The 16,238-nt window shown below is 45.4% G+C and overlaps 1 protein-coding gene across 4 annotated transcripts in view; it reads right to left on the bottom strand.

Moving 5' to 3' along the window:
- Window positions 1-1,536: 1,536 nt before the first annotated feature.
- Window positions 1,537-16,238, bottom strand: part of LOC118769690 (phospholipid-transporting ATPase IA) — a 122,661-nt gene continuing 107,959 nt past the window's right edge. For all 4 annotated transcript variants that reach the window (XM_036516948.1, XM_036516951.1, XM_036516949.1 and 1 more), the window contains 7 exons: window positions 15,711-15,772; window positions 15,303-15,359; window positions 14,724-14,831; window positions 8,307-8,395; window positions 7,895-7,987; window positions 4,897-4,988; window positions 1,537-2,896 (listed from right to left, as the gene is read on the bottom strand). In XM_036516948.1, coding sequence (XP_036372841.1) covers window positions 2,799-2,896; window positions 4,897-4,988; window positions 7,895-7,987; window positions 8,307-8,395; window positions 14,724-14,831; window positions 15,303-15,359; window positions 15,711-15,772 — 599 coding nt within the window. In that variant the 3' untranslated portion in view covers window positions 1,537-2,798. The remainder of the gene's footprint in view (window positions 2,897-4,896; window positions 4,989-7,894; window positions 7,988-8,306; window positions 8,396-14,723; window positions 14,832-15,302; window positions 15,360-15,710; window positions 15,773-16,238) is intronic.

Here is a 16,238-nt window from a genome sequence, read left to right as displayed (position 1 = left end):
ATAAATTTAAAAAGAAAGATGCAGACTCACAGAAACAGTCTTGCCTCACTTGTAAAGTTTTATTTCAGTAGTCCTTTATGGCAGTTAAAGACAGAACATTTAAAAGTTTCAGTCGCTACATGCAGAAGAATCACAAAAGAAGCCAAAATCCCTAAGAGACAGACAAATAAAGACGACGATAAAACAACAACCAAACAACCAAATTCAAAATAGTGCATTTTTTTTTTCTTCAAAGTGATGGCCACCCAAGGGAGAAACTGAGAACCATGAACACTGAACTCCAGTCATGCAGCCACTGACTTTCACAGACAAACAGCTTAGGAAGCGATAATCAGCCTAATCCACAACGCAGTTCCTGTGTTGAGTTCATGCTTCACTTTCACATCAGAGAAGTAACATTCAAAAAGGAGTCTGGAATCGTGATAGCAGGTATGGCTAGACAACTGCTAGACAAAAAAACAGACACAAATCAATTTAATATCCTTGTTAAACAAGCAAAAAACCACGACTCTTGATTCAGAAAAAACAACACCAGAGATTCCTTATCAGATACACCGGTTGCACTGGTAGTGTGAAGTCAATAACCATATAGATATTTTTTTAGGTTTACAAAAAAGTTTTTAAAATTGCAAATGATGCATCCCGAGACAAACTGTCAAAAGTTAAAGCATGCCTTTGACCACTACACACGGCCACTTGCGTACAGACGCGCAGCAAAAATACGACGCTATATGCAACAGGAGAAACAGACGGAGCTCCCCAACAGCAACGCTAAATGTCCGGTGCGAGCTTGGAGAGGTAAAAATCACCCCCCCCAATCTCGATTTTTGGAGGGTGGGGGGGCCTTTGATGCCGACCGGGGGCCCAAGACACCGAGGCCATGCAGTCGCTGGGACGCCCCTTCGGACACGCCTGGAGTCATGCACACAGAGCGGGAAACGCACACTCAAGCACACACGCACAGAGACACACACGGACACACTCACGGCACACCCTCCCGCACACGTATAGCACTGCCTACAGTGACACAATGAGGAGCAAAAACACACTAGCATTCTCAACTCACCCACAGGAACACTAACACACTTAATACGACAACTGATCTCCCATAGGGAGAAGAGAACAAACTCACAGACACATTTGACCTTAATAATAATGATGATAATAATAATAATAATAATAATAATAATAATAATAATAATAATCCCACCATTCTTTCACACAAAGTATGGTAAGACATATGTCAGTCTGGAAAACAAAAATTAAACAAATAATCCTGATGAGTGGACAATTCATACAAAGCACGCCAATGTAAAATGTGTACTTGATTAATATAAAAATATGACTATCAAGATATTGTTATTGTATACGGTTGATATCTGGCTAATTGTTTTCCCCCTTTCTCAAAGCTAATGGCACTTATGTTTCAAGGGATGTAGTCTGCATTGTAGGAGGTTATGGAACAAAAGGAAATAAAAAGGAGGATGATGCATGTGAAAAGAAGTTCAGCGTGGTATCTTGAGGCATGCCCCCCCCCCCCCCCCCTCCCAATTACTGTCATTGGATCCTCATTTAAAACCAGCGTCACAAGATGCTCTGACATCCCATCAACAAAGCACCTGTAATTCACGCTACGCAACCCCGACCCACAGGCAGCCACAAAGTGTACAGGCAAGGTATTCCACGACAATCTCGCCTTGCCTTTTTGGTGCGGTAATCAACACTCACATCACAAAATATTCTCTGTTAGGGAAATATTCAAATAGGCACTGTTGTGATCATTGCAGCCAAGAAACACGTGGAATGAAATTAACAGTAAAGAGCAATTGAAGTGGTGTATAAAATGGTACAAATGTGAAAATATAGTTCTGCAACTGCTTTGAAGGTGAACAAACAGGCAGGCACAAAGACAACCCATTGCTCGAATACAAATAAAATGACCAAAGGCAAAGAGAATGTTGCATGTAAGGCCTTGGCATAATACTGTAGATGTTACAGTGCAAAAAACACAACCAAAAAAAGAACACTATAGAAATGAAGAGGTTCTTTCAACACTAGAATCCCATTCTGGAGTGTGAGAACGATTCGGTAGGCTTTCTGATATTATAAATATATAATCTTTCAGTGAGATTTTTATATTTCCTGTTAAAACTACATCTGTGAATAACAGGCCGCAGTTGAGACAAAATGCTGCACATGTTGTTTTTTTTTTCTTTGGCAACCTAGACTTCAAACTGAGAAATTTACAGGTTTCAGTTTTCATGGAGTACTGTTTGATCCTCCAGAAAAAAAAACAGAATTTTCTTTTGTGTCTTGGGTCTGTCATTTGCACGTCACCTCCAACCTGGGAATCCAAGTCAAGAATCCTTCATCGCAATTCAATTTGCTCTTACGCTTCCATTAACACCATAAAAAGAGCTATGCGGCTCAGCTCTCCGAGTATGTTTTTAAAAACACTCGACGTGAGCCAACAGTACAAACAAAAAAATAAAGTAGAACGGAAAAACTCGCCTTTTGACTGAGTGATAACAGGGAGAAACTTCTGACCACAGACTCAGAATGCAAGCAAAGTGCTTATGTCTGCTTAAACCACAACAACGAAAAGTGAACACTTCTGAAATGTTTGTTTCTTGTTTTCCTCCCTCCTCACGTCACAAGTCACCTCTGTTGTCTCCCCTCTTTTCGTGACAAATTAATGCTCAAGAAGGTCGAAACTGTCACTTCCTGTCGGCTCCCTCCAACGAGCACCTCGAAGCGTGGCATCTCATGGTTGGTTTTTCCCCGAGGGGGGCGGGGCTTCACCACTCGTCCGGCCGCTGCTTGGTGGTGTCGTACGCTCTGATCACCTCCGACTGGGAGACCACTCCGTTCTCATCCTGAGAGAAAGCGTAGCCATCTGTGATGGAGAAAAAAGCGGAACAAGTGAATGGACAGCCCACGTATCATAACATAATATCATAAATATCCATCATAAGGAGCCATTAATTCTGTAAGAATTTTCCATAAAATTTCATTAACGCAAATGAAAAAACGAAATAATGACCCCCATAAATAATGAGTCTAATTTTTACACAAGATTCTACCGCTGACTGTTTCATGAAACACACAGACTGCTTCTTGCTCTTGTCATTCTGATACGCTCTATGGGTGCAATATCCTGGACAGTTTCAGTAATAGTTAAAAAATCTAAACACCTCAGGTTACTACAGGGAACTAAACCGAAGGGTTGCCTTTTGCATGCAGCTCACACTTTGTGGGCTGGTGTCCTTCCACAGCACATTTCTACTCAAACTGCATCTCCACTTTCCACCTCATATAAACTCAGGGGTCAGGGGCTGTGGACCTGCTTCCACCCCTGCCATGATCAACAATATCCTCGGCTAGGCAGAAAGACCAGTCTAGCCATTCTGGTTGTAGACTCATACCAGTGTCCGCAATAAAATTGTGTCTTCAATCAGTGCATGCCCAGATGTTCGTAGATTTGTTTGGGTATAATGCAGGTTTCTGAAAAGTGGAGGGCGTGGAGATAAGGGAATCACAGCAAGTGTGCTACACACAGACACACACACAACAAAACACTTGGAGTTCTACTGCCAATCATCAGGCTAGAATAAAGCAAACCCGAAACGACTGAGGAATGACCTCACAAGGACCGTCTGAAATTCAAGGTCCTTGATTGGTCATCAACAGTTGGGCTAAAGTCATACTTTAATCCTGGCCGATGACTTGGTTAATCAACACAGTAAAGTCAGTCGATTAATCCATTTACTTTCGGGTTTGTATCCATTTCTGAACTTTTGTAGGTGGAATGTAAAAAAATAGTTAGACCCTTCGGTCTTTCTACTGCACCCACACATCTAAGGTGTTTACCTACCGGTCATCCTCGGCCCTGATCCCCTGACTCACCTTTCACCGTTAGACCTCGAGTGACTCAGTCACTCCCTGCATGTCTGCAGGTGTGTGGGAGCGGCCGATGAGAGGAGTGCATTGTGGGAATGACAGTGACACATTTAACAATTCGGCAGCTGGATCCAGCGTGAAATGATACAGTACCACAAAACACTGAAGGGGGGGGGGGGGGGGGGGATACAAACTATAGACATTTCTACTGAGGCCAAAGAAACAGCTGACCAGGGACACATACATTGACAAACAAAAGACAAAAGAAAATCCCGTCGGGAGGTTGGTTGGGGCTACTCCTGTGCTGAGCCTGGGTGCTGGGCTGATGTTTTGAAGTGCGTATCTTTTTGAAGGTTTTTGGGGCAGCTCCAGCGGTATGCCTGCTGCTGAGCCATGCACCTCTCTGAGAGTATTCTACTGCAGGATGCTGGGTGCTGGGCCAAGTCTCTCTCACTGTGGTGCAGTTTTAGACAGAGGCCTCTTGCTGCATGGTCCAGTCAGATGACGATGGTGGTCCCTGCTGTGTGTGTGCTGTGTGAGGCGGGCCCAGGCAGTGACATCAGTAACCCGGGTTACCTGTACCTAGCTGCTGCTATGCTCCCTGCCAGTTAGCGTGGATCACCCACATCATCCTGGCAGGGATGGCAATACCTCTGCACATTTTTCTTTGGTGAGGAGAAAGCGTTTCACATCATTACACCTCATTAAAGGCTGCGGTTTACTGCTGGTGGGGCTGTGGGATCAAATTATTTGGCCTCAAGACGTGCCCAGAAATCAACCCCACAGATCTATCAAGTATATGCAAATGACCCCTCCTGGCAAACATTACTTCTCTAGGGAACCATAGCTGTGTGTGCAAAAGTGTGCAAATGCATATACATATATATGTGAGTGGGAGTCGGAGTCAGTTTGTGACACAGAGACTGAAAGACTTGGAGCAGCGTGTGCTGTGTGTGAAGGTGTGTGTGTGCAAGCGTGTGCAAGAGTGTGACTTACGGAGCAGGTTCTGTTGCATGGACTCGGAGCGGTACATGGGGACAGTGCTCTTCTTGAACACGTTCTTCAGGAGCTGGGCTCTCTCCGTCAGGCTACAGAGAGATAGAGACAGAGACAGAGACAGAGACAGAGGGAGAGGGAGAGAGAGAGAGAGAGAGAGAGAGAGAAAAAAAGAGAGAGTTAGCAGGGAGCACTTCAGCTACACTTAATTACCCCTGTATCTAAACATCCTCCTGTTCTCCTACTCTGAGGGAGCAGTGCCAACGGCATTTCCTGCTGGAGAGAGCGGCGTGCGTGCGGATCGGTGCAGGGAGGTTTCAGCGTGCTGGGCTGGGAGAGGAGCCAGAGAGCTCAGGTTCAACCTCTCCGCGAAATTCCCGCTCATCCGATGCATTTCTAACAGACTATGCGAGCAGGTATGGTCTCAGAATGATTACCCCCATCTCTTAAAGTGATGGGTGCTTCAGATGCACTGTGTTAATATCCCTTTAAGCAGTTAAAAATGCTACTTTCACAGCTCTGGAGGGAAAAGTACAAAGTCAGTCAGCCTTCAGTTTGTCTGTACACTGCCTGGATCAGGCTGCCTTTGCATAGGTGGGTATCAACTGGGTGGGTATTGTGGTTTCTATCCCACACTGCGAACACAGACAAATAGCTTAATTATTAACTTCTGTTACACATTCCATATAGCTTTAATAGACCATAAACTGGTCATGTCAGTCAATTGTCCCTAAGCCTAGGATTTTTGATGTCCTTTTCAAAAAATATTTGCAGGGGAAAGTGTCAGAATACATCCTGTAGCCACAGACCACTATAAAGAGAGTAGTGCTCGGTTTAAGAAAGTCTTGGAGAACGCTTTCCCCACACCTCCTCTCTGTGCCACGGGCTGCAGGACTACCAAGGCAGTGCTCTGGCAAAAGGCCCATCACATGTTTTTATTCGTTTTGACAGAAACAAATACTTTCCACTCCGAGAACACCTCGAATATTTGTACCCCTGTCAAAACAGAAGCTCCCCCGGGGCTAAGACATACACACTTAGCATTTTTCATATTCCACTGAGGGTAACTGGACACCAGAGGTAATATTAATAACAAATACCCGATCACTTCCTCAAAAGGCAAGAGTTAAACACTCTAACCAAAGACAGACCTCAAACCATTTCAGTGGCACCAGATATAAAGTCTTATTATACGGTACATCCATCCAGAACTATAGTTCCTAGATCTCAGCTTACTGAAACCCTTGGCCAGTCTTGCAATTCTCCATATAAAAAACATGAATCAATTCAACAAATAACAAACAATAAAGAAATACAATCTCTTCGCAGACCGCACATTTAAACCTTCAAAAAATCTCTGAAGCTAAAGTCACATTAAATAATGACACAATTAACATCACAGTTTCATCAAACTCAGTTCTGGCACTATCTGACTCAGATCAGGTTGGGGCTTACTGGAGGAGTACCAGACTATGGGAAAGCAGGCGAAAGCGATTATTTCGAAGAATGTGGAAATAATAGCTTGCAACCAAACAAGAGCTTAAACAAGCAAACAAACGGGGGAGGAAAAACCTGGGAATTGAGCCGATCAAGGGAAGCGCGGTTGTACGAAAGTGACACGGACAATATACAAAGCATTAGGTTTATCCTTGCGCTGAACCAGGGGTCAGTGGGATCATTTCTCAGCCTCGTTGTAGACCGTGCTCCACCCATTAATCACGGGCCAGCCCTACCAAACCGTTGAGAGAAACCCCTTTCACGTCAGTACTGAAGGCTAAACAATTTCTGGCTAAACCAACAGGCTGCGATTCATCATGCAATTACAGTCGCGCTGGTGACAGGCTGAGGAAGCCCTGACTCCCGCCCCGCAGCCCCACAGCCTTTACGCCTGATGTCTCTGTTGGTCACAGAGTCCTGGGACACTCACACAATGAAACGGGCAGTGTGGGGCATCTTCTGTCTGGTCTTACTTCAGTACACAGATTATAAAGCTGAAGCCCATAAAGCTTTTTTTTTTTTTACACATATTCCTGATGCATTACTGAGCACCACCTAACTGATAAATGCACCTTGCTCTCATGCTAAGCTACATCATCTGACATACTGCTGAAGACACAGTATATATAAAGCATGCTTCTCTCACTGTGAGTGACACTGAGAGTCTAGCTCCATGCAACCATTGAGTGCACCAACTATCCGCTACACCCTGGAGCTGTACACAGGGCACAAGTGTGCTCACACTGGATCTGAACCTTCCTTCTGCATTACAAACCCTTGTCTTGATTCGCTCATGTGTTATGGTTGCACAACAGCAGCAGTATTTGGTGTAGTGTAGTGGTAACATGCTCACGAGCTTCCAATCAACTTCTTTATTCTGCAAGATCAATCCACTTATGAAGATCCACTCAGTCCCCACATCAGAGACTTGTGTAGAATGGGTTGGCACCGCGCATTTCCACCCAAGCCTGCTGTGGCGACATCCCCAGCTAGAAGCTCACTTTTAAAACTGCAACAGGGAATCACTCACCACACTGTTTCAAATGGGCAAATGCTGGAAATCAACAACAGAAGACTGAATCTAATAAAAGTATGACTTTTTATATGTTTTGCCTCTTTCCTTCCCCCTCTGTGTCTGGCTGAGGCCCTCTAAGTGACAACTTCTCTGCCTGCCAACAGGCTGCCTGCAAATGGCCTCCGACAAACGCACACATAACAAATTACTTCAATTACCCTCACAGCATGGAGAGAAGCGTTCCAGCTTTGGGGGAAAAACAGCTCAGGAACACAGAGGATCTCAACGCTGAATCCTGAAGGCTTGCTGATCACAGTGCAGGAGGCCAGCTCAGTTCCCAAAACAGTGGAAATATACTGAACACGTAGGAAGTGGGCTGTGTTGCACGCATGGCCATAGAGTGTTGCAGGCGCTTTGAGAAGTTTTAAATGCAAACTCTTTGCTTGGGAGACCAGAGGGACTGCAACAGGAGGTAAGGAAGTGTACCTCTTCCCATGAACCACTGCTCCAGGGTCCTGGGACTTTGCCTCCAGCTCCTGCACCTCATCCACCAGGGTCTTGAAGCAGGATCTCTTCACTCTGCGGGAATGTCGAGGATAAAAAACAGCAAAATACTGAAACTGCAAAACATACTCATAAACAAATCTCCAAATAGAAAGATTACATAAATGTTTACTGTCCATGGAGATTTGAGCAGGGGAAACAGCAGCATAAGCATCCACGTTCAGTTGTTTAGACTGATCTCTAACTATTTACCTAAGAAATGCTGAAACTCAGGCACAGACATAAACACAGGCCGCCGTTATTCCATCATATTACTGACATTAATACTGCACGTTTGACGCAGCGAGGGGCGTGTGCGTTTGACACAGTGAGGGATGCGGAAGTGGGTACTCACACTTTGTAGGCCACGTCGAACACCAGGGAGGTGACGGGGATGAAGAACAGGCCCATCCAGAAGACCCCGGAGCTGAACATCATGTCCGCCTGAAACACACAGCAGTCCATGGTAAAACACTCTGGCACTTCAGACCCATTTACCAGACCTCTCTTTCACCACACTAAATCATTCACCACAGAAATGACTGAGGGGACGGTCAAGCATGCCTTCGCTTTCAGGTCCTCCATAACAGACACCTTTGTGGATTGTTAGATCTCAACGGCAGGGGCGCGCAACATAAGACTCGAGTCAAGTTTGACAGTAATGAGGTTTGTCCTTTTCAAAAAAATGTCCTATAGGACAGGCACACTTACTTTACATTTTGGCAAATGTACAATTATATCCCACAGGAAATTGGCTTATTTAGACAGGGCTGTACTTTCCAGCAACGTTCGTGTGCAAACTCAGAATGACAGCCAGATCTTGGTGCTGAGGGTGACTTCATTCCCAGCACAGCTACGTGGGGTGAAGTGAGTGAGGAAATACCAGCTGTGGAAAGGTAAAGTGGATCCACATTCTGGAAGCTGTTAGCTGATTGAAGCAGTCTGGTGGTGGTGATGGTGGTGTGGGGGGTGTGGGGGGGGCCTTTGATGTCATAGAAAGAGAAGAAAGATGAAGATGAAGAAAGAGACAGAGCGATAGAGAGAGAGAGAGGACACGCTGGCATGGGTCCCACTTGACTGAAGAGTCCCATAATGTGAAAGGTGTCTCTGTATCACCCCAAATGCATCAAACCCCCACCCACCCCCACCCATGCCACCAGTCCATGCGTCTTCCCATAGATCTACCTGGCCATGAAGGGAGAAATGTAGGCTGATTCTGGGCGGCAGTGTAGCTTAGCGGTAAGGAGCAGGGCTCAGGCACTGCGGCTGTACCCTTTGGCAAGATGCTTAACCTACAACTGCCTCATTACATAACCAGCTGTATTAATGGATAATGGTGTAAAAATGGTAAGCTATGCAAGTTGTTTTGGATAAGCGCATCTGCTATATGACAATAAGTAACGTAATGTAATGGTTAATGTAATCATCATTACTGTTCATAATGTCTTTCGTTTTTGACAGAGATGGAAGGAGGTCTTCCATTTACTTTTCAGAGGAGATACATCTAGATAAATGTGATGCATCTTGTTGGTAAAAAACAGAATCTCTTCGAAGTTTGATTTTGAATGATTTTGAATGCACATTTGTTTATTATTTATTTCTTCATTTCGACAAGCATCTTACGGTAAGAATAAAAGGAGTCCTTTCCACAGACTCAGACGCAGAGTATTTCCCACTAAAACCGTAGCCTCTCCCTACCCAATGTTATGAATTCTTTCCCTCACGGCTCTCACTGTCCAAACACACATAGGTCCGACCAGCACAAAGTGGCAAGGCCACACGGACAGAGCCGCAGACGTCCTCCCTCCCGCTCCTGCGCTCGGACCGGAGGGGCGCAGAGGAAGCAGGGAGCGCGGCCGAGGGAAATGTTCGTTCCTCCTAAACCTCCAAAAAAGCCAGGAACCCTCAGAAGTCGCGGAGTCACATGCGGCCGGCCTCGCTCTCCATGTTTGCTTTGGCCCGGTGCTCTGAAACTATCAGTCATTAAATGTCAGAGAGCAGAATACATCCTGCGTAGCAAATTGCGGAACATGCCTGGACCACTTGTTCAAACTCGGGGGGCCCTCAGACAAAGTCCTCCCTGTAACGCGAGGCAAGGGGGGTCTCGGCCAGCGCCCTTGATGCCATCCCCAGAGCCCCGCACGCACGGATCAGTGTCACCCCTATCAAAGGTGTCAGGTGTTCACAAATTAGGCAATCTGTCTGTCATTACTGGCGAACGGCCTTTGAAGAACAGGGAAAACAAGCATTGCTGGCGAAAAGTGTAGAAAAACCCAATCAACTGAACCCGAATCCGATTTCTGATGGACATTAAAATAAATAAATAAAGCACAGCGCGCAATCAGAACTGTAACCGAGAGTTAAATATTGCCTTCTGTGCATGAAAGGTACCTGTGGCAGATAAACGGATAAAATATCTGCCTTGTAAAACTGAACTATTTTCCCTCATGTGTTTAGAGGATCTGTACTTACACTTTTGAAAATGAAACCAGCCAACATTTTGAATAAAATTAATCCAAATTAATAAACAAAAAATATTGTGCTTCTTCTCTAAGGCTGAGTAAAGCACAGATTAAACTTTACTTGAGAAAAGTGGTTAGTCTGATTTTTTTATCATCAGGACAAATTCCACATGGCAGAAAAAGCCTTTAAAGGACCAGACATTTTTTTCTAAACTTAAAATAAGCATTTAAATGAAAGACACATATAGTACTGTTTGCGGTTTATAGAGATTTTAGACATACTCAGAGCTGCGCTTGGCAGGCCTGGGGACCAATCGCATGTGTGTTTGGCCCATGGGAGCTGGGGTTCAGGAGGAGGGGTGTTTTCAGGGAAGCTCACACAGCCAGCCTGGCGGGCGGATGGTTGTGTCTGCGGCTCCAGGGCGGCCTGTTTTCACAAGACTTCAACCCTCTCAGTGCCCACCACTACCTGGCCACACAGAGACACGGCCGCCTCTCACAGACACACACATATCCTCACGAATACTGGATACATACCCTCACAAACACACACATTTCCTCACGAATACTGGATACATACCCTCACAAACACACACATTTCCTCACGAATACTGTATTCACACCCTTACAAACACACACACACACACACACACACATACCCTCACGAACAAGGTATACACACTCTGAGAAACACACATACATACCCACACAAATACTGTATATACACCCTCACAGACACGCACACACTCACAGACACACACAAGCGTGCGCAACTGCACACATACACGCACACCATCACAAAATTCTGTGTGCCTGTATGTACAAGCACAGACACACAGACACGAAAATGTATGGATGTGTGTATGCACGCAAACCCTCAAAAACACAAACTACAAAAACACACAAACACACACGGCACCTTCAAATTGTCTCCTTCTCTGCCTGCCTGCTCACCCTTTCACCCTCCATGTACTCACTCTCTCCATCATTCCCTCCCTTTCAGTTTTGTGAGTGCATCGCCAGCGTTCCTGTCCCCCTCATCCTCGCAGTTCCAGGGGGTTAAGGGAGTGCTCACGGTCAAGTGGTTGCATGTGGCATGTTAGTTTACCTCCTACACTGTTTGCCCTGACCTAGGAGCCTAGGAGAGCAGGCTTATTGCATGGTCTTGCATGGTCTCCGACCTCCCTGGACCTCAGATCGAGCCCCCTCAAATCAGGTTATTACTGATTACTGTATTACTGTATTACTGATTACAGTATCTCCTCACTCACGAGCAGTCAGCACGTCAAAGTTTTAGGACTTCATTTAATCTCCTCCCTGCTGACAGTGGTCACAGAGTCCTATTAAGCAACCGCAGTTTGCGTGACTCTGATCAAGTCATTTAGAGTTCAGCTGGAATGACTATTACCGGATTAGAGCAAGACTAGGTCTGGAAACCAGTGATAACCCTATCAATGACGATGGTGAGCAAACAATGCCGTTTACGCACTGTTAAGCATTTCTTTTTAATCTCCTTAACACCTCATTAAACACATCAAAATTTAATCCACATATAATCCAATTACCTTAAGCAACAAACTTACAAAGAGCAAATTCAGCTAAATTCATGCAGAGGGCAAAAACAAAAGACACCACCACAACAATAATTTATGTAACAATAACTTAACCACAACAATAACCACCAGAACAATAAATTTCCCTGGGAAATAAAAACCCAGATTTACGCCAACGTTTCTTATTTAAAGCTCAGTTCTGGCTGGGCATGTGCCTAATGATCGTTTGAGGCTGTCTGACTGTGATTGACAGTGGAGGCAGTGATCAGTGAGGCTTACAGCAGCAGTCGGCTGATCACGCCTGGCCGCTGAAACAGTCCAGAAGTGATAACGTAGGTGCCGGAATGTTAATTCCGCCCCATTGTCATGGTAAAATGCGAAAGCAGGACAATTCAGACCTGCTATTCACCCCCAGCCTAGGGCCTTTAGCTTTAGAAATGAACAACACCGATTCAGAAAAAGCCAAGTCCCCCCCCCCCCCCCTACTCTTCCTGTGTATAAAATTTGAAAGACTGTCAGATTTTCCCTCTGCCTTTTATATCTGGTGCAGCTAATCCAGACCGTTGAGATGCGAGGATGACATTGGCCATAAAGATCAAGACTCTTTGTGCTGTTTTTTTTTTTTTTTTGGGAAGGGCGGGGGGTGTGAGGGCTGTGTTATGGAAGAAATCTAATCCTAGGGAGCTATACCCTGGCTTTCTATATCAGAGCCCACCTCCCTTTACACACCCCCCTACTTTGGAGGGAAGTTCAGGCGGATCATCTGGGAAAAGATTCGGCCAGCCACTCCATACAATGGCCTGAAACAGGGGAAGACTGTTCTGATGGTGGTGGTGGTGGTGGCGGTGGTGGTGGTGGTGTGAGGTGGGGGGGGCTGGTTCAGTTTGGCCAGATCTGCTTCTGCCAAGAATGAAGCCCTCTCCCACCCACTCTTCTGCTGCCTTGTGCAATCAAATGAATTTTATTCAAAATAGGGGGAGAAAAATAACCCCCAGGGGGATTTGTGATATATCTGGAAATCCAGCTGCATTCAATATCCCTCCACCAGGGAGACCCCTAAACCCCAGAGTCCCTGATGTCTCCGATCCAACAAGAGGCAGGATTGTGAGGAATCCGCAATCTGTTTACCCCCAGTGGAAAAACAAAGCTATCTGCCCGCTCAGAGCTGGACTACAAATCTCAGAGGTGCAAGGAAAAATAACCAGAGAAAATACTTTTTTGTACTTCTGAAGTTACTGCTGCATAATTCATTAAGTAATTTACATGCTCTCTCAATGGGAGATTTTGACCAGCAAGAACACATTGTACATAGAGCTCACACATACACACACACACACACACACACACACACACACACACACACACACACACACACACACACAGAGTAAGTCAGAGCTGCCCCGTCTCCGGGTCAGAACCTGTGGCCTGTGGTGTGTATATTGACGTTACAGCGTCTGGACCTCGCCCTGACTGACAGCCTCTGACGAGACACAGTGGCTCTGTGCCCCTGACCACAGGCTGCTGCGGTCCCGAGGTTAACACTGACCAAGGTCAAAGGTCACAGGCTTTGTGTGACTAGAGATGAAAAAGAGCCAAGAAAGTGGGGCCAGGATCACTGCAAGCAGTATATTCACTTTTCAACAAAGCAGCAAACCTTCCAATACTGTAATCCCATTTTTCCTGCTACATCCTACAGGGGACACCATCACTTATGCTTTATGACTCAATCATTTATGACTCATTATTCACAATTGTATACTATTATCATAATCATCGAGCTATCATCATAATTATTGTAAATACAGCCAGGTAATTTTTAAATTTCTTTATACAGGTTTACCCCCACCCCCAACACCACTACTCATGTTCCCCATTAAATCGGCAGCCGGCGAGATTTATGGATCTGGACTGAAGAGTCGAAAGGGCCGCGCAAGCTACTCCAGCGCATTTTAAAACTGGATTTATTCACTCTGAAAACACGAAGCAAAGAAGTCAACTCCAATATGCGGCACGCTCAACACGCCAAGACCTTCTGCGGCTTTCGTAAAGCGAAAATCGTGTGATTTCCATAAAACTTGGGCCGCTTCCTCTGTTCCGACTTCCCCCGGAGCGCTTTACAGGCCCCACGGGAGCAGCCGGAGCAGTCCCGGCCGGGGCTACTGGATCCCCGCACGCATTCGGACCCTCGAGCTGCAGCGTGACTCCGCTTTGACCGCCGGCGCTGCACTGACCCCATCCTGCAGGAAACCCCGCCGGTTTCCCCCAACGGGACCTCAACAGCGGTCTCTGATATTTGTCAGATTAACGCTGATGTTGATCAAAGCATTCAATTGCAATGAGTGATCATTATTGGTGGTTACACAAGCTGGATATCACAGGCCCGTTTTCTCACATAACAAAACAAATGCTAAAGTAATTACCCTTTAACTACATCGGCTAAATGTAGTACAATTACAATGATAGGAATAACAATTATATAGTACAATGACATAGAACAACTATTTGCTGCACAGATGAATGTCCCTTGGTCAGATGTATTGTAATACAATATGTTGTTTGAAAACGTATCAGGAATTACATAGTCTACACCTGCCTGGTGTATAGCCAAAAATTACTCTATATGAATTTCCCGGTAAGTACTAATTTCTTGCCAGCGTGTTGTCTGCCAGTGCTAGAAGACGTTACAGGAGTTCCCAGCATGCCTCAGGGTATTGTCAGAAGCGGTGGTGTGGGATGGGGAAGGCGAGGCTGTCCTACCTCTCCCGACATGTCCGGAGCCAGAGGGATGAGAGGCCACAGGGAGGAGTACACCCCAAAAAACACCACCCACAGGCCGATGCTGCCCCAGATGGCAATGTGACTGAACTGTGGGGGGAGAAAACAAGCAGCCTCATCATATCTGCCTCCCATCTGCACCACAGCAGCGTCTTCTCAACGCTAAAAAAATGTTACCGTACATCAAAACACTTTTTTCTGCATTAGTGTACTGGTTCACTTCTCTTCATCATTTCTCTATGTCAGTGAATCACTTCAGCATCTCTCTTATATAAACTCAATATTACAGCTCATAAGCAGTTGGTCTGCCTCATTTCATTTCATGCACGAAATACAGTCACTGTTGCATAATGACAAAGTCTACTCTACATCAGTACAACCACTGCCACCATTAAGAGTGGAACAGGGTGGCAAGGTAGGATAGTGGAGAAAAGGATGGACGTGGAGGTAGTGCACTCACCACTCCTGACAAAGAAACACAACATTTAGTGGAAGCAAAAGTGTAACAATGGGAACTGGCACAAACCGGCCAGCAACAATATAAAAAGATGCTGAACGCACCATTGTCCATGAGGAAGTCTCCAGGCCGGCTTTGAGACACACCGTGATGACCACGAACTGGGGGATAAGAGGAACAGGAAACAACACTTAACACACAAGAAAAATATTCACAACATCTTTTAAAAATCGTGCGTGTGGGTTCTGACTCCTAATTCACCTCTACCTTTCCTGTCCTGCTAAAGTGATTATATGCTTTATGCTTTAGCACATAGCACAACATAATAACAACAAAAAACTGCCCAGTCAAGCACTTAACAACAGATTATTGATTCTGCATTCTTGAGCCCAAATGGTTCAATGTTTACCCCTAAAAAAGTATACAAAAGCCCAGCTTTGCACTTAACTGTTTTATGTCCTGGGCATGTATGAACTTATGGGGTTTTAATGTATAAACATCTGATAACTTACTGTATAAACCATGTTCCCTAAGAGGAGATAGTCCGACGTCCTTCCACTTCCGAACACCGAATCTGCCAAAAGAACCCACATTCTGAAGTTTTAGAGAGCTCATCTTTTTCAAGACCGCACTTCTCAGCCCTGCTGGGAGGTTAGACAACGCGCTCCATTAGACGTCGGAAACTGAAGGACGGCAATTGACCGCGCCGCTGCAGTGTAAACTGTGAATATAAACACAGCAGTAGACTCGCGAGCGCGACTCCTCTAATGGAGGTGTAAGGAAACATCTCACAGGACCCACCGGCTAAACTAAAGCTTCAATGAAGTAAAACACAGAAAAAGCCATCAGTCACTGAGCGCTGGCAGAGTCAAACACGCACTTCTTCTCTCGCTGTGAAATGATTTATCCTCCCCGCAAACATCTGTCTGGGACCATTTCTGCACCACAAAAGCAACTGTATCATGGTGCAACCTCACCGTAATGTTGAGAGATTGTCACATGTCGTTTGGGTTCACTCGTAAATAATAATAAGCGCACAC

The sequence above is a fragment of the Megalops cyprinoides genome, chromosome 22 (assembly GCF_013368585.1).
Source record: "Megalops cyprinoides isolate fMegCyp1 chromosome 22, fMegCyp1.pri, whole genome shotgun sequence".
NCBI classification, from domain to species: Eukaryota; Metazoa; Chordata; class Actinopteri; order Elopiformes; family Megalopidae; genus Megalops; species Megalops cyprinoides.
Note: the sequence above shows the minus strand (reverse complement) of the source record. Positions and strands in the feature narration are given on the sequence as shown.